Source organism: Cyprinus carpio, chromosome A3, assembly GCF_018340385.1.
Source record: "Cyprinus carpio isolate SPL01 chromosome A3, ASM1834038v1, whole genome shotgun sequence".
NCBI lineage: Eukaryota > Metazoa > Chordata > Actinopteri > Cypriniformes > Cyprinidae > Cyprinus > Cyprinus carpio.
The window spans coordinates 13,801,055-13,827,871 of NC_056574.1; the positions used below are offsets into that span (position 1 = coordinate 13,801,055).

At 35.3% G+C, this 26,817-nt stretch overlaps 1 protein-coding gene and 1 pseudogene across 1 annotated transcript; both read right to left on the reverse strand.

Annotated features, from left to right (window-relative positions):
• Positions 1-3,617: 3,617 nt before the first annotated feature.
• LOC109047509 (adhesion G protein-coupled receptor E1-like) lies at positions 3,618-13,160 on the reverse strand. Its single transcript, XM_042719458.1, has 19 exons — positions 12,790-13,160; positions 10,846-10,926; positions 10,411-10,548; positions 10,176-10,328; positions 9,919-10,065; positions 9,694-9,816; positions 9,424-9,467; positions 9,216-9,335; positions 7,909-8,062; positions 7,697-7,807; positions 7,425-7,612; positions 7,164-7,328; positions 6,507-6,701; positions 6,192-6,409; positions 6,033-6,099; positions 5,764-5,855; positions 5,389-5,557; positions 4,971-5,066; positions 3,618-3,922 (listed from the first exon to the last, which is right to left on the reverse strand). Exons 1-19 carry the CDS (start codon positions 12,815-12,817, stop codon positions 3,881-3,883), a joined length of 2,331 nt encoding a protein of 776 aa, XP_042575392.1. The 5' UTR covers positions 12,818-13,160; the 3' UTR covers positions 3,618-3,880.
• A 12,252-nt stretch (positions 13,161-25,412) lies between these two features.
• On the reverse strand, positions 25,413-26,519 carry LOC109113321 (annotated as a pseudogene).
• Between the last annotated feature and the right edge of the window lie 298 nt (positions 26,520-26,817).

Below are 26,817 nucleotides of genomic sequence, written 5' to 3' on the forward strand. Positions count from 1 at the left end.
CATTTGTCTCCTTATTTTACATTCTTTCACTGTACTCAGATATTCTGCAGTTGTGTAATCTCTATTTAGGGCCAAATAACATTCAAGTTTACTTTGTTTTTCTGTTGTTTCAGTCCAATAAGTTAGATAATTTTCTTTTTGTGCTTTTATAATTTGGTTGAGCTGAATTTTGTGGATGAATATTTCAGATTCCTTATGCTGGATGTTGTTAGTCATGTTAATTTGTTTTTGCAGCTTCAGGACCATCTGAATCAGGGGACTTTTTTCAGGGTTCATTTCATGGTTTTTAAAATGTTAAGAGTTTGCTCTTTGTGTCAAGTGTAACTGTTACAATTTGAATGATACAACTAAAACTGTGTTTCCACAGAAGACATAAGGGTTTAAAGGGATTTAAATGTCTTTTGCTGCACGCTGATTATTATAAAAGGAGTTATAAGATGTGTTTAATAAAACAAGAGTAAAGACACTACCAAGCTGCGCCTGTGGAAAGACACTGAAGTTTGCGTGTGCTTTTGTTTCCCCTGATAATTCAGGTACTTTTAATCTGCCTACGTGTTCCACAGCCAGGACCTATAACAGATTCATCTCTCTCTCTATAACAGCTCCTTATATTATATATACACACACTGGCAACTAATACTCTTTATTACAGCTTGGTTCTGAAGGGAGAGATACAAAGCAAACGGATTATTAAATAGAGAGTTCCAGGAACTGAAGGGATATAGCTCACGTAGTGATTGCTTCCTTATTCTCTTTAACAGGTTCAACAGATGATGCCTTGGGTGAAGACTGGCGGCCAACAGGAACAAGTCCAGTTAAGAAGTGGCATAATGAACTCAAGACCAGACAGAATGCAACTGCAGTGACTGTGTATTTAGGCTAGTGTTGATGAGATGGTGACATATATATATATATATATATATATATATATATATATATAATATATATATATATATATATATATATATATATATAACATAATAATAGAAATGTTGAAAAACTGATTGAAAACACCTGAATTGCAAAAAAATATGCAAGAATTCATTACAAACTGATTTCCAGGCATTCATTTTCTTTTATTCCACACCTGATGTGTGTAGTTTATTTTGCTTGCTTTAAAAAAGTTTCCTCTTGTTCAGTAAAGTTTTTTTTTTTTTTTTTTTGATCACATACTTTTTTTTCTGCTGCCATTGATTTCCTTAGAGTTGCTTCTCTCTATTCCATACAATTTTAAGATTTTCTTGATTCATTCCATGTTTTATAGGCAACCTCTGTCATGCTAACTCAGATTAGCACAGCTGGTTTTAAATTTAATCTTATTTATTTTAGTTCAAGACTCCATAGTCCAGGAGTTAGTAATCTGTACTTAATTTGTGTTTGAGAAAGCCATTTTTAAAGCCGTGATTAACTACTCCAGACCTAATTTAAACCCTGTCTGGGAAACCACCCCATACTGTTAAATTCATTGAACTTAATTGGGCTCCTTGAATTTAAATGACATTAAACTGACTTTAAAAAAGTTATAATTCACTGTTATTTTCCACTGCTCTGTCTCTGTGTGAGTCATAATAATGTCACGATCTGAAGTCTTAATACCCAATGACTACTGAAGCAGAACTTAATCTATTGTGTTTCTTTCTATATTCAGCAGAACAGAACATTATCTTGAATGACAGTTTAAACTTATGATAAATTACGTGGTTCCTCTGAGCCAGTGAATAGAAAGTCAAAGTGACCTGGACAGTCAGTCATCAACAGTGTGTTCGCAAACTTAACTTGTATTATTAAATGGAAGCTAAAAATTTGATTAATTATCCTAATCATTACAAAATAAATATACAATTATACAAAATGATTGAATGCAAATTTGCATTTGCATACTAAATATGGGTATAATGTTAAATATGGGTATTTGCATCCCAGTGTGAATAGTAACATATAAGCTACTGTTTAAATGTGTGTGTATTCAGTACTGTTTTCTTTTTGCACTGTATAAATAGCAATCCAATTACTGCACAGTCTTCGTTTATCTCTATTTGAACTAGGATATTATTTGTTTTGTAGCCTGCAAAACAAAAGCCATATCGTTCGTTTTGTCTTAACTCATATTTCAATCTTTGATTTCCTGCTTCACCAGTAGCATTAGTAGATTCAGCTGAACCATAACAGGACTGCATGAACATGTACAAATGTAGCACATCAAAGCAGGTTCCAACTTTAATAAGCATGACATTTAAAGATTTAAAGATATCCAAGATGTGAGGAGAATCCAAATAAACATTTTAATATAAAAAAACCTGCAACATCAAAAAATAAAATAAGCATTAAATAGTGACAGGCAGATAAGGAAAAGTGCAGAATATTATGGATTCATGTGCAAAATGTAATGTTCAACTTCACCATAACTAAAACAAATCATGAACCAGTTTATGCAGAATAATGTTCTGAATAATGATATGGAAAACAAAAGCAATTATACTTTCATAAGATAATATTCTCAAATATTTTATATGGGAAAAACCTGAATCTTCTTCCTGTTTGATAATTAATTACAGGAGCTTTGGGGATGGTTATTCTTTGTTTTAAAAATATAAATTGTACATATAAAAAAATAAATGTTAAAATAAAAACTAAAAATAAATAAATAAATAAAATTATAAAACATTCTTTGGAAATTATTTACACTACTATTGAAAAGTTTGTTTTTTTGAATGAAATTAATACTTTTATTCTGCAAGGACACATATTTTGACACATAAGTGACAGTAAAGACATTTAAAATGTAAAAACATTAACTTTTTTTTTTTTTAAATAAGTGCTGTTCTTATGACATTTATCAAGGAGGCCTGAAAACAAAAACATGAAGCAGCACATCTGTTTTCAACATTGATAATGATAATAAATGTTTTTTGAGCAGCAAATCAGCATATCAGAATGATTTCTGAAAGATCATGTGACACTGAAGACTGGCTTAATGATAATGAAAAATCAGCTTTACCATCACAGGAATACATTACATATGAAAACATATTCAAATAGAAAAAAAAATCTTTACATTATTTTATATATATATATATATATATATATAATATATAAAAAAAAAATAAAAAAAAACTACAATCCCGCATACGATCAATGCTTGCCCTTATGTCCAAAACTTTATCAACAATGTTTCAGTCCCATGATCTTCATCATATACAGAAAAAAATATTCAGGCACAACCTCATTTAAATTCAACACATGACCTATCACTTCAATCAAAATCAATAATGTAGGTTACCGAAGGTTATGTTTTTCCTTCTGGAGTGTCAGTGAGCATTTGAACCTTTTGTAATAGTTGTGTATGAGTCCCTCACTTGTCCACTTGTCCACTTGTCCTCAGTGTGAAAAGATGGATCTCAAAATCATACAGTCATTGTTGGAAAGGGCTCAAATACACAGAATTTGTGGGACAAACAACAGACTCATAAAAATATCACAAAAAAACAAACAAACAGGCAACAACACAGTATTAAAATTTAAGCATATTTAAATTTTTGAATGGGGTAATTTTTATAAATTTAACTATTATTTAACTATTATTATTATTATTTTTTTTTTTTTTGAGGTAACCTTCGGTAACCTACTTCACTGATTGTGATTGGTAATGATGTATCATTGAAGTGATAGGTCATGTGTTGATTTTAAATGAGATTGTGCCTTAATATTAAAAAAAAAAAAAATTTTCTTTATAAAATGATCCCAAGGGAAAGAAAAGTTCCTCTAAAAGAAGAATTCTCCAAATGCAATTTATGAACATTTCCACAGAAAGCAGACAGAGAAATGTGACACTCCAACTTGCAAAAAGATGAAAAATTGAATAGTTTGTTGAAATGGCCTCTTAAATGTGTGATTGACCAGTGTGATTATTGCTCCTGGAGGCCTGTGAAAGAGTGCAGGCAGTCAGATGATTCGTCAAGCTCATTTATATTCACAGTCACAACTAATTATTACAGGAAAACGCAGCTCAGTTTGACTAAAATGCTCCAATGATCATCACGTTTTTTTTTAAGGCATTCAGAAAGCAGACATGCAAATGAGAAATGCTGTTTTCCTTCTGAGCGTGCAGGTAGTATTTGATCTTTGACATCGCTGTTATTATTGTAATGAGTATGCTTTAACTCATGACTTGATTGATGATGATGTCAAAGCAGCAAGTAAACACATTTAATGGTCTCAAAATGTTAAAGGAATAGTTCTGCCAAAAAAGAAAATTTATTGAAAGTTTATTCACCCTCAAGCCACCCAAGATGTAAATGAGTTTGTTTCTTCAATGAGAACAGATTTGGATAAATGTAGCATTACATCACTTGCTCACCAATAGATCCTCAGCAGTGAATGGGTGCCGTCAGAATGAGAGTCCAAACAGCTGATAAAAACATCACAAGAATCCACAAGTAATCCACACAACTCCAGTTCATCAGTTAATGTCTTGTAAAGTAAAAAGCTACATGTTTGTAAGAAACAAATCCATCATTAAGGCATTTTAACTTTACAGTGTCACTTCAGGCCAAAACATTAGTCCATAATCCACCATAACACTTCTGCAAGTGAAAGTCCATCTCCTGTTTTCCTCTCACATCAAAACCCACTGATGTATTAATTTAGAACTGTTTTGGACCATTTTTTGCTTGTAAATGGAGCTTGATCTTTGCATATTTCTCCCCTGATTAGGACAAGACTCATATTTTAGATGGAAGCAATGGTTAAAACCTTAATGATGGATTTGTTTATAACAAGGCACCCATTCACTGCAGAGGATCCATTGGTGAGCAAGTGATAATGATACATTTCTCAAAATCTGTTCCCATGAAGAAACAAACTAATCTTAAGCTTGGATGGCCTGAGGGTGAGTAATTTTCAACAAATGTTCATTTTTGGGTGAACTTTAAATCAAGAGCTAAACGGTTCCTCTTTGAGACTGAGTTTACCTGTGATTTGCTTGTTTGGTTTGAGTTGATCTCTGTATATTTCTTCTTCTGTGGTGCACTGATACAGGACAGGAATTTGGCATACTCCTCTCTCACCTGTCAGGAAGTAACAAAGACATTTATCACAGACAATAGCAAGTGCATTTTTATGATCATCAATTTATCATTTTTATGATTGTGTTTTTGTGATCTTTAAAAGTTTTTTTTTTAGGGTTTTAACAAAGACATTTATCACAGACAATAGCAAGTGATCTGAATGCTAATATTCTCTGATAGACCTTAGAAAGAACGGCACATTCCCTGTCCTGTATCAACATTTATTGTCTTATTATTACTTGTCTCAGGCTTAATATTTTGACAAAGCCATGGTTGATCTATCATTCCATATTTTTCTTGTGATTAGAGGAACAGGACTCACTTGTTTTGAGAGCCAGCAGTGCATGATGAACATCAGCACTCCCTGCAGGCTGCTCAGTATAGTGAAGATGTATGACATTGCCAGAGTGCCTTCATCAAACTGAAAACAGCCAAACACCCACGTGATGCCAAGGATACACAGCTGAGCAATTGCAGTGACCATAAATGCCCTGTAGGTGGAGATAGAGATCGGAAAGCTAAAGTGAGCTGCTTATAGCACACTGTTACAAACACTAAAAGCATTAGAGCATAAGAGACATCATTCAGAAACATTAATAAAATCACAATTATTCCAGACTTTGGTGGAGATAGAGATCGGAAAGCTATATATATATATATCTATATATATATATATAGGGGTTAATAACTTTCTCACTTGATTTTGCGTAGACTGTTTAAGTCTGGGTTAAGGGAGGAAAATTTTTCTGCCAGCTTCCATATTGTTATGAGGAAGAAGAATACATTAACCTGAAACAAACAGACAAAAATGTAATTTCTTTCAATTTCTTTTAAGATAATTTTTAATGTTTATTATGAAATAAAATATGTAATATAATATTTATTTTGGCCTTCTGTCATTGCCTTGACTTTCAGATCCAGTTTTCTAATCAATTTGTGGAAAGTGCCACGTTAAGAGGTACTTACAATAATTATGACACAAACTGGCCCGTAAAAGCTCCAGATGAAGCCCTCTTTAATATTGAGCCAACAGCTAAAAAAGAAAAAAACATCTTAATACCATCCCAAATTAACCAGAAATTTTGTTTAGCTTCTGCAAAGATATCAGTAATGTCTGAAACTTACTAGTTATCTGTACCATATCCGCTTGCATTCATTGTGGCTGAAATGGCAACAATAACAGCAGGAACTCCATAACCAGCGGCAAACATGTAGATAGGTCTCAGCGTTGTGTTGAAGACCAGCACCACCATGCGGAAGAGCTGCACTCCTTCCAGACACATCCAGCAGAAAGCAGCCAGGAATAAGTAATGCAGAATGCCTGCAACGACTGCACAGCCCACCTGAAGGACAGGAAGTGAACACTCAGGATGTTTATTATCACTTCAGAACCAGACAAACCAACCCAGAACTATGAACTCATGTGAAGCCACAGTTTACCTTATTCTCTGTGCGGGTGATGCCCACGAGGAACACAAAGTAGGCGATGAAGAGGCTGATGCAGAGGTGGAGGTGGATGGTGTTGCGTGTGCTCTGGATGGATCGCACTAAGTAAAATGTGACGATGCAGATGAGGAGGCACACCAGAGACAATGGCAGTCCCACCAGTGTGACCAGACGCAGCTCGTATACATCCTAGTTAAGAGAGTAAATGAAGATTCTCCTTAAGAGATTTTACCTTACAGTTAGAGTGTGAGCACATACAAGTATTTGCTTTCTTTTGCAGCATGTATTTAATCTCCTGTTGCATTGCACATATCATTAAAAGCCATTTGCAATCATTCAGTATGTGACCTTTGACCCTCGCCCATAATCCTGTATGACTATCAGACTATCAACTATCAACTGAAAGCGTAGGTAGCAAGTCAACGACTTTGCATGCAACGTCTGAGCATTAAGGTACTTGATGAAACTAATTTCAAACATGCAGCATACAATAAATGATCTACAACAAATTAGAGAGAGACTAAGCATAATTACTAATTTTAAAAGTTGTTCAAAAACATACCAAAGCTGACTACCAGCTGCAACTTTCAGACACTGTTTTTTTTTTTTTCTAGCCCAACTGTCATGGAATGGAATGCACAGGATACAAACCCCAATGTCATAGAGAGCCATCAGCACAGCAAAACTGCTGAGGTGAGAACAGGAACAGACGGTTTGACCGGCACTGGAGCTCACTGTAGTACAGCCCTCTGTTGACCACGCGCCCCCTTCCAGTTTATGATCCCAAAACACACAGATATGCTTCTCATTCTTTTTCTGGAAGGAAATGTACATGCAGAAATATCAGTCGATATTACGTCATATTGGTGTAACACATTATATGAGGTACATTGAGAGTAAATTGTTCCATACCTCCAAGTGAGAAAACGTGAGATTTACAGGTTTCTTTAGATTTGTTGTCTCATTGTTACTAACAGTGGCAGTTACAACTTTTGAATTGATCTTGAAAGTTTGGTTTTCCCATGTCTCTAAATGGTTAAAATAACTGTTGAGAGATTTCTCCAGACTTCTGTAGCTGAGGAAAGCTGCGGTCGTAAAGCCTGGTTGATGCACAAAGATAAAAAAGTTACTTTTCAGTTCATTTTATTTTTCAAATTTAAATAAATGAACTTAGGTATATATACCAAGGTGATTATTTCCTGTTGCTGTGTCCCAGTGGGAGGTAAATTGTGTGTCACTGGTGGACATTATCAAATCAGGTGGAGAACTGTTCCTCTTTAGCAACATCACCACTTCTGAAAGGCAGAAACCACATTACGAATGTAAGAATAAATTCAGTGAAGCAGATGTATGATACTGACGTGTCATATTTTTTTTATGTAGACCTATTTCTTACCAGTTTCAGTGCTTAATCTCCTGGTCTCGCTTTTTGATAGCTGAGATCCGATCAGTTTTAGCATGATTTCTACAATACTAAACATTGCTGAGACTTTAGCATTATCACCATGTAAGCCAGCACGAAGCAGATCATCTAGAGCCCTCAGAAATGCCTACATGCGGGTGGATAAAATGAAAGAGATTTGTGGATCAGGATGATGTTTAAGTATAAGCACTCCTTTGAGCTCGGCAGTTGATTAAACTTAAGAGCATTTATTCTAAACTAAAAAAAAATACTTTAATATCATTTCTGTTAAAACTTGTATGTCATGTATTTAAATCTATTTGCAATACAGATTTGTAATGATGAAGTTGCAGTTCAGTGTATTTTAAATGTATTAACTGTAATACTGAAAAACACACCACAGTTAAATTTCTAATCAAGTACACATGCTTTAGTATGTTAGTCAACTACATGATTTAAAATGTACAAAGTGTGCTTTTTTGATCTGTAATGCAAATATTATTGTATAAGGGTTATAAACATATTTTAAAACATGCTTTAAATTTATACTCCACCCCAAAATGAAAATTTTGTCAATAATCACTTACCCCCATGTCGTTCCAAACCCGTAAAAGCTCTGTTCGTCTTCGGAACACAATTTAAGATATTTTGGATGAAAACCTGGAGGCTTGAGACTGTCCCATAGACTGCCAAGTAAATAACAGTGTCAAGGTTCAGAAAAGGTATTAAAAGTCGTCGTCAGAATACTCCATTTGCCATTCGATGTGCAATCTGGGTTATATGCAGCGACGGGAACACTTTTTGTAAGCGAAGAAAACAAATTAAGGTTTAGGAAAGGTTTTTAAAGTTGTTGTGCAGTCGCCTCTGTGTCTCTCCATATAACCGTATGCTGCGTATGCTCTTCTGTATCATCCGCGCCACATATGGAGAGACACATTTTTTCTTCGCTTACAAAAAGTGTTCCAGTCGCTTCATATAACCCAGATTGCACGTCTGATGGTAGACGGAGTATTCTGATGAGGACTTTGATACCTTTTATGGACCCTGACACTGCTATTTACTTGGCAGTCTATGGGACAGTCACAGGCCTCCTGGTTTTTATCCAAAATATCTTAAATTGTGTTCTGAAGACAAACAGAGCTTTTACGAGTTTGGTACGACGTGGGGATAAGTGATTAATGACAAAATTTTTATTTTGGGATGGAGTATCCCTTTAAGTGCTATTTTTTACTAGGTTATTCTTACCCAAACTATTGTATTTTTGCAATAAAACTGATTTACAGATTAGACTGAATTATCACCTCCAAAAGTTTTTCTCCATCCACTTGTGTAAAACGCTCCTTGCTGACAGACTCACTCTGACTCAGTACCAAACAGCTGTTGTTCATCAGAGAGACGAGATTTGTGAGCTCCGGAGATGCCTACACAGAAAACAGAGATCAGCATTCTGGATCATTATGCATTGCTGTAATATTCTGTATCAGTAATCTAGTAAAAATTATGCAATACCTGTGATGCTTTGCTCTTACTTAATAATCCGTCGCATTTAAGCTCTGAAAAACAAAACAAATATAACTAAGCAATATCACATAAGAAAAGGTATGACTGTGATTAAGTGATCACATCTGATATTCAGACCAACAGCACAGATTCAGTTTGTTTGCAAAACAAATCATTAAACAAGAATCAATAATATTACACTCAAAAAATTGCTAACCTAAAATGGTAACAAGTTTTAAAATTAGGAAACAAAATGAACTTTCGAGAGAGAACTCTAACCTGTGCATTTCATTTGCTTGTGACCATAGTTAGTGAATCCTGAGCTGCACACACATTCATGGCCATCTTGGTTGTTTTTGCAGACTCCTCCTCCACATATAGATTTATCAATCTCACATACACCTCAACAACATCAGAACAGCATTTTAGAGAAGGATCTTACATTTCTCAAAAATACACTTCAGTGTGTCAAAATGTGAACTTGAACAGTTTTAAAGGACCTACTCTCGCAGGAATTATATATATCAGTGAAGTTAGTTTCTCCTGACTTTAGTCTGAATCCTGCAGCACAGATACAGTAGAAATTGCCAGGAGTGTTATGACATGTTGCATGTTTTCCACAAAAACTGGGATCGTCGCATTCATCTCTGTCTGTAATTTAGGGACAGATAATAAACAAAAACATGCCAACTGAAAACTCCCACATTCGGTTGCAAGCAAATAGATGTCCCAAAAAATATCCAAGCTAAAATACTTCTTACCAATACAATGAACTCCTTGTCCTGAATAAAATATCTCTTTTCCGTTGCTGGAAATGTAGCCAGTTTGACATGTGCATTTATAACCTCCATCAAAATTTATACATTTTGCATTAGGACCACAATCAGCGCTGCCAACCACACATTCATTTATGTCTGAAATGAGATGAACAGAGATTGAGATGTTTTCTTTGCTGCACAGAGGTCATATGAGATTATCATATCAAGCTCTCTTTACCTTTGCATTCATGAGCTAGTGTGAAATTATGAGTTGGATTGAATCCGTCATGACAGCGGCAGTAGTAGCTTCCATCAGTGTTGAAACATTTTGCATTTTTTCCACAAATGGGTGGTTCTTGCTCACACTCATTTTCATCTATAGAAATGACAGTGCAAGTGTGAATAGCCACAGCACTTTTTCTTGATTTATCAACATTAATGAGTGCTGTTTTATAAATGTGTCCCATATCTGCAGTGGAATTTTCAGCTATTCAATAATATACAATGTCAACAGAGTTTGATTATTATTTTGTGTGTGTGTGTGTGTGTCAAGTATAAATGCTGGCATGTGCAACCCTAGTTAAATCCTTTTGAGCCCTGACATAAGAGTTAAAAAAATTTAGTTTAAGAAATGTATGAATGTATATATATTTATTGACTTTTTTTTTCATACCTACACACTTTCTTATTTGATTCTTATATCCACGTCCACAGTTTGTACGCATCAGGATGTTCTCTGTCAATGCTAGAAGACCTGAAAGCAGAGATAGAAAGATTCTGTTACTGCATGTTTAGTATCTTTGGTGGTTTGATGCACATATAGTGAGGTCCAAACGTTTGAGACCACATTGATAATCTGTGATTTTTTATGTAAACCTGAAAATATGCAAATACATTTGGGAATTATCAAAGTCAAATCATAGAAATTCAAAAACTCGTGTTTATTTCCAATGGGAAATATTTATAGAAGGATTTTCAATAGTGGTTTCAGACAATTGGACATCACTGTACAGGGGATTCTCAATGAATTAGAATGTCAAGAAAAAGTTCATTTATTTCAGTAATTGGTGGGTTTTTGTTTAATGTGAGCCAAAATCATAAAATAGAACTTTTACATCTCGACTGTATTTATTTAAATTGATTGAGGAGTTGAACCTGTATACTTTTAAAAACTTTGTTTGAGAAGCAATATTATTGAGAAGCACCTGTAAGTACCATTGACTATTTTGCTGTCATGCATGTCAGATGTTTTGACCCAACCTAATCTTATAGGTAAGAGATGCTAAAATGGACCAAAATGATTTATTTCCTATAATGGCTAAATTGGCATTCGGTTTACTAGGTGTAACAGTCTTAGAAGACGAAGTTGGAAGAAGAATAATTATATTCAGCTAATTCTATTTCCACTCATTGTTCATGACAGTTGCATTGAAATGATGGCCAGTCAGGAAGTCCACAGTCCGAGAGCTATGGGTGGGGTGCTGTGCAGTAACAGATTTAACTTACAGATCAACACACTGTCACATGCTCTGACCACAGGCTGGGTCAGCTAGTGCTGTAACACTTTTACAACTAGATTGGTGACTCAACCATAACCTAAGGAGTGGTCTTGCTTATTATTTTGTAACCAAGCACCAGACAAACAATATTTTTATGATTTTGTTCTTATTTTTTTTAGTCTAACAGTAAGGTTTATGTAACATCTTTCCTTGGTTTAATGTCATCGTCCTGTCAGCCTGGGCCTCTCAGCTGTGGACACATGAAAACACCTTGGATTTCCTGTCTTGATTCGTTTTCCGCCAATGTTTTTCCATTGTCAAAATCACAGCCATGTAACTTTCAGCGTTAAAGGGATAGTTCACCCCAAAATGAAAAATCTGTCATGATTTGCTCACCCTTGTGTCATTTCAAACTCTCCTTCTTCTGTGGTTCATCAAAAAAGATGTTTTGAAAAGTGTGTTTTTTTTTTTTTTTTGGTCATTGGTTCTGTTATCATTTTTTTTTTCAAATGAACTTCTCTTGTGTTCCCCAGAAGAAATGAAGTTATAAAGGTTTGAAACAATGAGTAAACGATGACAGAATTAAATTTTTTCTGTGAACTAACTCTTTAACTTTGAGCTAAACAACACCCAGTTTCACCTGTCATTTTCACACAATATCACATGAACTCACAATATTGTGATTTTACTGTTTTACTATTGCACTGTCTTTGAAGTTTCATGATGACAGTGTTTGCATTTAAATCAGTCGTCACTTGTATCACAAATATCCCAAAAACCGGTTCAAAAAATCCCCAAATCATCTAGTAACCAGATCTACTGAAAATTCTGTCATTTTGCTTCACGGTTGTTTCCCAAACACTTAAACAGAATGTCTTAAGACTATGAGCTCTGAGAAGACAAATGTATTTTTTGACATCAGATTTTCCTATCTGTGGCAGCTTCCTTTAATGCCCATTTGCTGTTTCTCTATTTTTGAAATTGCAACAACTGAAACCGCAACTGTTGGCAGGGCAACGTTTCAGTAAGCAAAACCACACAGTGGCACCCTACAAACATCTGTCTCTACATTCATCAGTGGAAACTTCAATCCTGAACAAATCTGAAGAGTGACTCACCCAGACTCAGCAGATACATGTGCCTCATGGTCAAAGAGTGAAAGAGACTTGCAAAATGAAAAATAAATAGGCTAATGAAAACGGCTTATGTTTTGATCCTCAGCAATTCCATCCAAGTTTATGAGGCTCTTTAAAAATTGTCTTTCTTCAGGCTCCTCTCCAAATATCTTTGATTTCTTTTCCAGGCTAGTAGAGTCACTCCTCACCTTTCCCTTACCATCCAGAATAAAAGTGAGGCAACTTTTAAATTTGAATGCCTCCTTTTCTCAGTCTTGCACTCAGACTAGGTCCTGTGTCTCTCTCGCTGACTCTAATGCTGAAAAGGCCTGAAGTGCCTGAAAGAGTTTTGTCAGTGCAGTCCAGCCCCCTGCTCTGGTGGACACTGAGAGGGAGGGAGTGGGGAAGAACAAGCTGCAAGCTGATGTAAACATAAAATGAAATATGGCTTTATGATGTCATTGTATGGTTGAGTAACTCCAAGAGTTTCTTGTATGTCAATCTGTTCACAAAATATTTTCTATTTCATCAAGAAGCATTTAAAAACAGCTGTTTTTCTCTCTTCTTGTTCTTTTTTTCCAGTATGTTTCGCTGAACCCAGTTCAGTTATTAATATTGTTAATGTAAGACACATAAAGAATTCAGATAAAGTTGTAAATGAAATACAGCATTTTAAAAGTTAATTGGTGGGTCAAAATATGATTCATTTAGGCTTTTGAAGCATTTATTTATTTAAGTGACCCTGGACCAAAAAAATAAGGGTCAGTTTTTTGAAACTGAGATTTATGCATTATCTGAAAGCTGAATAAATAATATTTCCATTGATGTATGGTTTGTAAGGATAGGACGATATTTGGATGAGATACAACTATTTGAAAATCTGGAATCTAAGGGTACAAAAAAACAAAACAAAAACAAAATCTAAATATTGAGAAAATCGCCTTTAAGTGGTACAAATGAAGTCCTTAGCAATGCGTATTACTAATAACAATACATTTTTGATATATTTATGGTAGCAAATTTATAAAATATCTTCATGGAACATGATCTTTACTTAATATCCTAATGATTTTTGGCATAAAAGAAAAATCAATCATTTTGACCCATATTATGTATTTTTGGCTATTGCTACAAATCTACCTGTGCTACCTATGACTGGTTTTGTGGTCCAGGGTTACATATATATATATATATATATATATTTATGTAACTTGGACTACTGGTTAACACTGAAGATGGATGTGTGCATTTGTGTGACTTCCTGTTTTCGTGTTGTCATGAAGGTGTCATGGAAATGTTCTTTAAGGGCGTTCTGCTTTCAGTGTTGATGTTTCATCACCTATGAAGTTTCCAACACGTACTTTTTTTTTTTTTTTTTTTTTTTAGTATTGTTTTAGTTTAACAATACTCCAATGTTCCTTCCTAAAAATGCTTTTACTGAATAACCTTTATAGCCTGTATTCATATGCAGAGGCTCCTATGGGAATGTTTGTGTGACAGATTTAATGTTACAAATTGCGCTGACATTGTCCAAAGTTAAATTTGCTCAAACAATGTCTTCTAGCTGTGTTCCTTTGGGCTAGATTCTCAAATGGGACAAGTCAACAAGTAGGCTAATGTCCCAGACCTCTCAACAATGGCACCCATTTGTGTAGTTCTGGTGTTGATGTGACCTGTTGATTGATTCTTTGATATTGTAGCTTTAAGCATTGTGGATGAAAAATAGCTTTCTTCTTACATCATATTTTAAAATTGATGTTGTTGTCTACATTGGAGAGATTGTATCACATTCGCTACCCATAAATAAATGAAGGCTCTGTTCCAAAACCTACTGAACATCGTACAGTAGGCACACTCTCAACACAAAAAGTAGATAAGTGCTATGATAGCTCATTATGACAATCCTGTTTGAAATGCTATATATGTATCATGGGATTATTTAACAAACATCATCTTAGTTTTGAAATATTCTTCATAAATGACCACTCTCATAATCCAAACCCAACGCCCGTAGAGTGATTAGTTATTTTTACACTGCTGGTCATGTGATTCCACTTTGTGGTTAACCTGAGGACACACTTTTTCCACCCATAGAAATGTCAGTTGTTGTTAAATACAGCAAGTATTTCACAACGACTTAACAAATTACCCTACAGCATGTTTCTCTTACTAGGAAGTTCTAAAAGTTATCTATAAAAAGCTTTTGCCATGAGTTCTACTGATTTATTATTGACCTTTCTCAGAAGAGGCTTCCCTCCTTCAAGCCATTTCCCCAAACAGACTAAATCTGTGATGTTCTGAAGTTATTGTTTATGTCTGTCCATTTGTTTTGGTGGTGTCTTTTGTCTTTCTTGTCCAAACAGCTCGTAATTATGATAATTTTAACATGACATGAACACATTATGGGCCAGATTTACTAACAGCTTGCACCAGTGCAAATCCTTTATTGATGGTAAAAAATTACCGTCTAGATTTACTAAAGACATACAGTGAAAAATTTGTGATGAAAAGGTGTGGACAGTTATTTTTGTGGCTAAACTTATTGCATATGCATTTGTAGGAGTATTTATGAAAACATTATGTGAGGAGCATATTTAAATATCACGTAAGGAGATTTACTAAGGTTTGCGGAAGTCACTTTACTGGTATTTTTATTAATCGCTCAAAAATGCATGTCTTAACCCAGTATGCATCTGTGTTAGTAGATAACATGCATCTGATCATCATTGGCTGTTTTAAAAAAATTCATATGAGAGATATGACAATATTTGTGCATACACAGCGTGTGTCTGTGGCTCTGTGAATCCAACAGAAACACAGAAAATGACACAAACATAAAGTAGGGTGACCATACGTAGCCTTTATCCAGACACGTACTGGCCAGGATTAGCCTACTACGTTATGAAGCCAGTGTATACGCTTCTGTTCAAAGGTTTGGAGTCTGTGAGATTTTTATTTTTTTTTAGCTAAAATTCACTTATTCTCATCAAGGCTGACTTTATCCGAGCAGTAATACAGTCAAAATATTGTGAAATATTTGTACAATTTAAAATAACTGTTATTATTTTAATATATTTAAAAATGTAATTTATTCCTGTGATGCAAAGCTGAATTTTCAGCATCATTACTCCAGTCTTCCGTGTCACATGATCCTTCAGAAATCATTCTAATATGCTGATTTGCTGCTCGAGAAACAGTTTTGAATACTGATTTGAAATAGATTTTTTGTAACAATGTAAAAATATTCTTACTTGATCAGTTTAATGCAACCTTGCTGAATATAAGCATTAATTTTGGTGAACAGTATTTATAAAACCCCACACTTGGGAAATACTCCAGGCGTAAGAGAACAGGAATATATAATAGAGAATTTGATTACAAATGTGCAGGAAGCCACAAGATAAGCAACAAATATATTGTGTTCTTCACCACCTTAAAATATAGTACCACTTTTTCTATACTGTCCTTTTTTCATTTCTACAACATAGGTTCTTTAATTTGGGTCTTTATTCTATTTAATGCTCTATAACCTTTTGATTTCAAAATTCCTGGCTTAACTTAGAAAGCAGTACATAGGTTTGATTGAGTATGGTAAGAAAATAGCTTAATAATAATAAAAATGCTGATTAAAACTTAGTAGTTACAAATAAAATGTATACTTATGCTTCTTTCTGTATTATTGTAGTTATTTCTGAAGCAATGTTATTATTTTGATTTTTTATGTATTTTTTTGGTTCTTTCTGAATCATTGTAGTAATGTCTGATTGTTTGTGGTGTTGTTTCCTTTTTCTTAGAAGTTCCTCGTGAGCTTTTCATCTCTACTTTCGTCTTGAGTGCTTATATAGTGTTTAATTTTAACCTGGAACTACCCAACAGCCACCTCTTCCTCCACAAACCACAAAACCACAAAACACTTCACATTATATGTGTAGGTGGTTGCTAAGTTGTTCTTGGTCATTTCTTGAGTGTTGGAAGTTTGTAAGCATAATTGATTAAAGTGCTCTTACCGCATCTCTACTCAATAGGAGTATAATTTGAGATATCATTCATGTCAACAGCACAAACAGTGCAGTCCAAAGTTTAACATTTGTATATTTTGTTGAGTTTGAGCAATAATTAGTATGATGTTTGCCTTATTTATAAGCATAAGCAGTATACTTTTAATAAGAGTGAACATGAGCACAGTTAAAAGGTCATGTATGGTTGTGTATTTGCTGTTTACTCTGAACTCTTTCCTATTTTCTTTCAGGTTATTGACCTTTTGCACATCCTCTATGGAGAACTAGAAGAAGAGAAAGTTTCCATTGTTAACTCATTTAGATTCACTTCAAATTTAATTCAATCTACATTCTCAACCCACACACAAAAAGGCTCTTCCATTTCTCTCTCCAATTGTTTGTGTATCTACACAATATTATATTACTAAAAACTTCTAGATCATGTGTATTTATTTAAGTTAGCAAATTGTCATTATGTTTAAAGTAAAAAAAAAAAAAAAGTGATACTCCATCTGACTCTCTGTGGTCATTAAAAATCCCAGGATGTCTTTCGAAAAGAGTAGAGGTGTGACCTCGGCGTCCTGGCTAAATTTGCCCATTGGCCTCTGACCATCATGGCCTCCTAACAATCCCCATATCTGCTGATTGGCTTCATCACTCTGTCTCCTCTCCACCAGTAAGCTGGTGTGTGGTGGGTGTTCTGGTGCACTATTGCTGCTGTAGCATCATCCAGGGGGATGCTGCACACTGGTGGTGGATGAGGAGATACCCCCTGACAATGTAAAGCGCTTTGAGTGCCTAGAAAAGTACTATATAAATGTAAGGAATTATTATTATTATTACTCCCATGTAGCTTGAATCCCGTAAAACCTTTGTTCATCTTCGGAACACAATTTAAGATATTTTGGATAAAAACTGGGAGGCTTGTGACTGTCCCACAGACTGCCAAGTAAATTACACTGTCAAGGTCCAGAAAAGTATGAAAGACATCGTCAGAATAGTCCATCTTCCATCAGTGATCCAACCGTAACTTTATGAAGCGACGAGAATACTTTTTGTATGCAAAGAAAACAAAAATAATGACTTTATTCAACAATTTGTCTCCTCTGTGTCTCTCCACATCACCGTAGAGCCATTTTGGAGAATATGAGCTGAACGCAGGCAGCTTACGCTCTTCTGTGTCAGCCGCAACACAAGGATATGCTGTTTTCTTTCAAATTAAAGCGTAAATACACGTAGAAAATGTATCCTTGTAGCGCAGCTGACACAGAAGAGCATAAGCTGCAGATGGACAATTCTGACGATGCTTTTCATACTTTTCTGGACCTTGACAGTGTAGTTTACTTGGCAGTCTATGGGATAGTCACAAGCCTCCTGGTTTTCATCCAAAATATCTTGAAATTGTGTTCCGAAGATGAATGAAGCTTTTACAGGTTTGGAATGACATGGGGGTAAGTAATTAATATCAAAAGTTTCATTTTGGGGTGGAGTATCCCTTTAACTTAACAGCACCTCCTACAGACACTCAACTCTTATTAGCTTGTTAGTTGCTCTGCTTTCTTGATTAAGTTACACAATTGCCAACCCACTTTTGAATAGCCTGTGTACATGTCCTATTATTCAAAATATCATTACTCACCTAGATCCTGTAGTCTGGGACCGGGATATTTATGCAGTGAATGGTAAGGTGATTGCTGAGCAATATACTAAGCAAAGCCCAGTTCAGACTGCAAGTGTGCCATTGCAACAAACCCCATTCAGTTAAGAAAATCAAAAGAATTGACTACAGACATTTATCATGTACATTTTAACATAATCACATTTGAAGCTCTTTTAGAGGAAACAAAAGGGCAAAGTTTAATATATGTATAAATCTATATTAGGCACGTATGCGTGTGCACATGTACATCCTCATTGGCTATTTATCAAAGTGAGGTTTGTGTGTTTTCCTGCATTTTGTCACTCCATATAGGCTATATAATACACATAACCAGTTTTTGATCTGTTAGACATTGGGGCTTCATAGTATAGGCTTGCATTTTATATGGAGATACCAAAGAAAAAGGAAAAGAAGTATGATCATTTTGTGATATTTTGTTTTCATGCTTGCTGAATGTAATGACTAAAGGTGGGTGGGTGGAGCCAAAATATCTAACTTAAAAGTGTCTGAACTGCACAACAAACTAAAAATAAAAAAATGAAATAAAATACAAATAAAAAATGCAATGAGTTTCATCAGTTACTTTATTTTAGTACTTAAAACATACACTAAGACTTTTATTTGCAATTATTTTTTAAATTACAATATAATTCATTTAATTAAAACATACTATGTTCAAACATACTATGTTTGCTTGCATAAAAAAAGACACTAAAGTAACTTTGTAACTGAACTGCTTTTCTATCATATAATCAGGTGTCCTGCTGCACACACACATTCGATGTGGAATGCAACTTGCAGGGAATTTAGAAGCTAGTTAGGAGTGTTTGTAATATTTCCTTTTGCTTAGCTGTTTAGACACCTGTTGTCTTTACTCTTACTTTTTTGTTTCTCTTCTCCTACAGAATAAGGACCAAGGTATAAGCCACCAGAGCGCCATCTATTGGTAAGAAGCACTGTACATCTTGGTCAGTGAGTACCTGTTAGTGCAGGGGTGTCAAACTCAATTCCAACGTTTTGTTCCAACCCTGCTCCAACACATGTACCATGTACTTTTCAAATAAGCCGGGAGGACTTGATTAGTTGGATCAGGTGTGTTTAATTAGGGTTGAATCTAAACTCTGCAGGGCTCTGGACCTCCAGGAATTCAATTTGACACCCCTGTGTTAGTGGAAAGAATGAGGAACAACAGGAGAAAAGGGGATTTAAAAGAGGAAAAACATACAGAAACAACAATACATACAACAACACATCTACAAATGTAATGTGCTACTGAGGACAAAATACGCCTGGGACTTAATACAGGGGTTATTTGGGTCAGTCAAGCTAGTTATATTTGTACAGATACAGTGGAAATTGACAAGAGTGTACTGAGATGTTGCATGCTTTCCACAAATACTGGGATTGTTGCATTCATCTCTGTCTGTGATTTAGGGACAGATAATAAACAAAAACATTTAAAATGATGAAAATTCTTAAATCCATCAGACTGAATATCACACAACAGATGACCAAAACGTCTAGGCTAAAAAAAAATTCTTACCAATTAACTCCTTTTTCTGGAGGGAATGTAGGCTGTAGGCGAGTCATAAATCAGAAAACTATCATACCCCATTCGTTATATAACATAAGAGGAAAGGGGTGTAAATCCACCCCTTCACCATTGACTATTTTGCTATCATGCATGTCAAACTGAGCCATGTTTTGGCCCATCTGAATCTTAGGTAAAATAAGCAGGCAAAAATCATTTGATTTATTCCCCATAATGGCTAAAATGGCACCTCTTATTTATTTATTTATTTGTTTATTTATTTATTTATTTACTAGAAATAACAGTTTGAACAGACAAAATGGAAAGAAATATCAAAGAAAGAAAATAATTATATTTAGCTAATTCACTTTTCACTCATTGTTTATGACATCTGCTTAGTTCAACTGTCATGAGAGGGAACAACAATGTGTTATTTAATAATTATGCATTTATTATACATACTGCATGGACTGCCCATTTTCCAAGGCTCTAAACATATATATGTGGGTGGATGCCCTGCCAATACTATTTGATTGATCAAACATAATAAGGCTTGTTACACATCACTCAAAAAGGACAATTCTGTTATCATTTACTTACCCTCATCCAAATCTGTATGACTTTCACTTTTTTCAGATATTCCTATCTGTGGCGGTATCCTCTCATTCCCATTTACTGTACTGTTTCTCTTTTTTGAACAGTTTGAATGTTTCCCTACAACATTCAAACCTGAAAATATCTAAAGCGTGACTCAGCAGATACATGTGCCTCATAGTCAAAGAGTGCAAGAGACTAGCAAATTAAAAAATAAATAAATATTGAAAACGACTTATGTTTTGTAAGTTCTTGATACTCTTCAAAAGTTGACTTTCTCCATGTCTCCAACTATCTTCAGTACTATTTGCAAAGCTAATAGAGTCACAGATCAGAATAAAAATGTAAATATTGTGAGTTTTTTAATTTGAATGCCTTTCTTGCACTCAGACTAGGTCTTGTGTCTCTCTCACTTACTCTAATGCTGAAAAAGCCTGACATACCTGAAAGAGTTTTGTCTGTGCAGTCCAGCTTTGGCTGAACAAAATAATAAATGCAACACTTTTGTTTTTGCCCCCATTTTTCATGAGCTGAACTCAAAGATCTAAGACTTTTTCCGAAAACCAGTCAGTATCTGGTGTGACCACCATTTGCCTCACGCAGTGCAACACATCTCCTTCACATAGAGTTGATCACCTCTCCAAAGTGCCAGATGCCATCGAATGTGAGCATTTGCCCACTCAAGTCGGTTACGACGACGAACTGCAGTCAGGTCGAGACCCCGATGAGGACGACGAGCATGCAGAGGAGCTTCCCTGAGACGGTTTCTGACAGTTTGTGCAGAAATTCTTTGGTTATGTAAAGCGATTGTTGCAGCAGATGTCTGGGTGGCTGGTCTCAGACGATCTTGGAGGTGAAGATGCTGGATGTGGAGGTCCTGGGCTGGTGTGGTTACACGTGGTCTGCGGTTGTGAGGCTGGTTGGATGTACTGCCAAATTCTCTGAAGCGCCTTTGGAGACGGCTTATGGTAGAGAAATGAACATTCAATTCACGGGCAACAGCTCTGGTGAACATTCCTGTAGTCAGCATGCCAATTGCACGCTCCCTCAAAACTTGCGACATCTGTGGTATTGTGCTGTGTGATAAAACTGCACATTTTAGAGTGGCCTTTTATTGTGGCCAGCCTAAGGCACACCTGTGCAATAATCATGCTGTCTAATCAGCATCTTGATATGCCACACCTGTGAGGTGGATGGATTATCTCGGCAAAGGAGAAGTGCTCACTAACACAGATTTAGACAGATTTGTGAACAATATTTGAGAGAAACAGGCCTTTTGTGTACAGTACATAGAAAAAGTCTTAGATCTTTGAGTTCAGCTCATGAAAAATGGGGGCAAAAACAAAAGTGTTGTGTTTATAATTTTGTTCAGTGTATATATACATTTTTCAATAGTTCACTTATAATGTTAGTAGAGTTTTTACAAAAAAATATATTCCTGAGAATAGCTCTTGTTTTTTATATTCAGTCTCATCTGTATGAACATTTCCTGTGTTTCTTCCTGTTGTTATTTTGTTTCCTCAGTTACTTATCATCATTACTATCATGTCCATCATCATCATCATCATCATCATCATCATCATCATTATCATCTATATCATCTGTTTTTAGTTTAGTTCATCAATTTATACATAGAAATAACCTTCGGTTTGTTTGGTTTTTGTCTGTTATGCTGTTGTAGTTTGCCTTGACCTTCCTCTTTGGTTTTCTTTGTGTTTTAGTCTAGTTCTTCTGTGGCCTGTGGCATAAATCTACAGTGGATGAACAAACACTGACTTTCAGAGTATGTTTATAGTTGACAAAACTGAACAAGTTCAGTCAAGGTTAATTTGGGTAAATAGGTTTCATGATGCTTTAAAAAAATAAATTAAAATAAAAAACTTTTTCTATCAACCCAGGTTTTAACAATGAATCAATGATTACTTATCTTTTGTGTGCACATAGAACCAAGTAACTCTGCAGCGAACAGCCACTAGCATTTTATATTGGGTGGAAAGTAGGTGTGCATACTTTTGGTTGATTTATAAGAATTTAGGAGGAAATTAAGCCTACACTTCCCACAAAAACTTCCTGTTGTGAATGCTAAAACTTGAGAAAATATCTGGTAGAACATTACTGATTGTGTTACTTTTAAAGGCTTGTAAAACTTACAAGCACTATATTTCTTGTAATTTATGTAACTTGAAAAACTGTCAGCACTTGGACTAACATCAGTGTGCAACGGGATACTTGACTTCCTTAGCAACAGCCCGTAGATTATCAGAATCTCTCAACCCATCACACTGAGCACCGGTGCACCACAGGGCTGTGTACTGAGTCCAGTGTTTTACATCCTGCTGATTCATGACTGCATTGCAAAACACTAAAGCGATAGCATCGTAAAGTTGACAGCAGATGACAGCGCAATTATGGGGGTCATCAACAACGATGAAAAGAAAAATTGTCTGGTGTCATTCCAACAATCTTCATGGCAACAAAACAAAAGAGATTATTGTTGACTTCAGACGTACCAAAGCTCCACATTAACCATCATTCACCATCCGCCAAGTGCACAGAAGTTGAGACAACACAAAACTTCAAATTCTTGGTTCTCCACATCTCTCTGAACACCTCCTCCTTATTTATAAAAAATAAAATAAAAAAATAAATGCCTAACAACATCTATATTTTCTAAGGAGACTGAAAAGAGCTGGCATGACCCCCTCCGTCCTCACTGGTTTCTACAGATGTGTTATTGAGGGTGTACTAACCAGCTGTATCATCATCTGCTATGGAAACTTCTCAGCATCTGACAGGAAAGCTCTACAGTGGGTAGTGAAGACGGCACAATGTATCACTGAAGCAAAGCATCCTGCCACTGAAGACCTTCATATCACAAGATGAGTGAAGAAGGCCATGTCCATTAGGAAGGACGCCTCTCACTTATTCCACAACTGGTTTAAGCTCCTTACAACTATGTAAAAGCTGAGAAGCATTCATACCAGAATTTCCAAACTCACCAAAATAATTACCCATCTATTGTGTTCACACCTGGCCATATTCGGTCGAAATATGCTCTTTAATAATCTAAATCAAAATGAACTTGAAACGATCCTTGAGTGAGTCGATATAAATTAAAACGGGAACTCCTGGTCACCTCTTGCCTTTACAGAGGATTTATTGAGTATGGTAAGAAAATCATCTACTTATAATAATAGCTGAACAAATTTCTATGCAGTGTTTAAATGGTTTTCAGTGGTCGCTAGGTTGTTCTTGATGTTTTCTAGGTGGTTGTTAGGTGATTTTTACTGGCCCAGGTCAAAAGTGCCTCAAGTCCCTATGATGTTCTGGTCTGTAAATATGGCTCTTTCAGTGTCTTTCAACAGACAGTGTCGGTCTGTCAGCTTGGGACCTTGTACAGCCTTTGTTGAGGCCTAGAAGAGGAGAAAGACTCCATAGTTAATGTAATCTAATGTAATCAGGATTGCCAGGTTTTCACAACAAAACCCGCCCAATTGCTTCTCAAAACTAACCCAAAACTAGCCCAATCGCGTTTCGAGGGGGGGTCCCTGATAAAAATTGCGTTTCGTGGGATAAATATCACATTATTGGGGTTGCTTTAAGCCGTGGACATGAAAAACAACCCATGGGCATGAAAAACAACCCACAGCAACCGTGTTAAAGTATCCCAATTCCGGGGGAAAACCGCAGACTTGGAAACACTGGATGTAATCTACATAATGTATAAAGTTTAAAAATATATGCATGCCTAATCAACAGTTTCAGTCACACATACATGGCAACAGCGCCTCATACAGAAACTCAACTGCTAGTAAATAGCTGACATTCTTAAAAATAAAAATCTTCTGAACTGGTCTTATTTTCTACTTTCTTAAAAAAATAGTTAATTCAGTTTATTGTTTTATCTTCTAGGTTGATACCAATGTTGGTTTGTAGTTATTGATCAACTTATATTTTCCTTAATGTGTAATAATTCTTTTTTTCTTTTTCTTACAGTAACTTGAGAAACAGACTTGAATGATTTAGCTTGACAAATGCAGTCTGTCTCTAGAGAAAACGGAAATATATTACAATAGACAATTGGATGGTTTTTTGTTGTTGTTGTTGTTGCAAATTCAGTGAGATATGATTAATTAATGAATGTTTTAAGTGTGAAAAATAGACAATCATTTGTTACAATTGGAACATTACAAATAGTTAATATTAAATCTTTCAAATAAAGGTAGCCTATATAATAATGCATATAAAAATATTTTGTAAAAAATAATCAAACAAAGCCAGATGCACTGAGCATTCCGATCAGACATATCATAATTGGTCTTTGGCAAAAGCAATTAATGATTTACTCGAAGGTTCCCTCCTTCTAAGATGCTTGACCGTTTTATTTTGCAAAATATTTTGTACATTTAAAGTTGTACTTTACAACATTAAACTTATTAAAAGCACCCTGCTTAATTATTAAAACAATGTAAAAATGCAGACTTTGGGCAGCTGGAGTTGAACAATTCAAACTATAGTTTAATCCAGAGGATATCAAACATATTTGATATTTTGAGATGATTTTAGAACACAGCGTCTCCAAATTGCATGTACATTATACACTATTACAAAGCAATATACTCTATGAAGTGTATGAATTTTAGAAGGTTATTTTGTCATCCATCATTGAAATCTGATAACATTTCCCACTGGTAAAATCTGTAAAATCTGTTCAGATTTTAAAAGTCATGTAGTGTATTCCCACCTTTAATTTATATAAAATGAAAGGTGCTGAGTTTAGACCAGCTGTATCTTCCAGTGTTTTGGCAAAAGCAATACAGTCACAAAAAGACACCCATGACCTTTAGGTTCCCTCTTTGATGACAATCCAGTACCATTTGTTAAGGTTTCCAAAACCTTGGTAGTCTTTCTTTGTTTGTGTATATTGACAGGAACAGCAGGCACGCTCTTGGGGATAGTTAACAAGTTTGACTTCAAAGTGTTTTCGCCGCTGAAAATACTTTTTGTATTCTTCAACATTCTTGTCCAATGACAGCAGATGTTCAGCCAGTTTCTGAGGGCTGGAGAAATCCTTCACGTGGATGAAAGCATCTTTCAAGACAAACCTTTCATGTATTGTGGAGCCACAAGAGCCACTGGCACTGATTAACAGCTTTTCTGTTATTTAGTCAAAGTGAGCAACTGTGTTCTCAAATGATGGATATAATTTACATCTATTTAATATTTCCTTGTATTGTGCATCACTTACTACTTTTCAAAAATGATGCCCAAAAGCATAAATGTTGATGTGTTTTTTAAGCTCATTATAGTATTTTACTCTTTCATGCTTCTCATTCCAGTTGCCCACAATCCAGCAAACTAACTTATCCTTTTTTTCCAGAACTTTTGGAAATATCTTATCCTCTGTATCTTCTGTTTTAATCAATTTTTCATGAAGGACAATATCAGCATCCCGTCGGTAAATTAATGTCACGTTAAACAGGTTCTCCAGACCATCGAGCCGTCTCGTGTTTCGTGGAGACTCAAAGTGCATCCATATCCATTTCTGTAAGAAAGGCTGTGGTTTTGTGGGTAAATTTAACAGGTCGCTTTTAATATCGCTGTGATTTATCAGCACTCTGTGAGCCTTGCTCTAGAGCTTTCTATCTACAGTTAAGTAACAGCCATCTATATTAAATTTTGAACAGCAGGAATATAGGTCAAATTATATTCCAAATGGTCATAACCATATAAGAAGGATAGTGCTGTTTGTCAGGAGCTTGCCTTTGGATGGTGTAAAAGTTCTAACTGTTGGTAGTTTGTTACAATGGTGGCGTAAGAATTCACATATTAAAAATATGTTCAGTCCAATAGAGAATATAAGAAGCAAATATCTGGGATGAAGTATTGTTTTTTTTTTATGACCCGTGGAGAAAGAAAAATTAAGATTATCTTGATGGGACTGTGTCATAGTCTCATAAATACTCTTAAAAGATTATACTATAGCAATGAACACAACTTCCTTTGTTGATTAACTCTACTACAGTATATTCAAACTCTTTATTCTAATATTCAAAGTCAACATTGATTATGCGCTATTCAAAACTGAACATTTACACAAAGTTAGTCATAAAAACAGTACTTATCACCAGTACTAGCTTGCACACAGTCACTTTAACATTTAGAATCAATATTCTACATCATGTCTAGTCAGAACAGCCGGCAGATCGGAGCTGCTGGCGGACAACCACAAGACCCCGAGCTGGACT

Coding starts and splice junctions, on each gene's coding strand:
- LOC109047509 (XM_042719458.1), bottom strand. CDS start 12,817: ATGAGGCACATGTATCTGCTGAGTCTGG. Junction 9,336..9,423: donor GTAAGAGCAAAGCATCACAG/GTATTGCATAAT, acceptor TTTTCTGTGTAG/GCATCTCCGGAGCTCACAAA. Junction 7,329..7,424: donor TCACGTTTTCTCACTTGGAG/GTATGGAACAAT, acceptor ATTTCCTTCCAG/AAAAAGAATGAGAAGCATAT.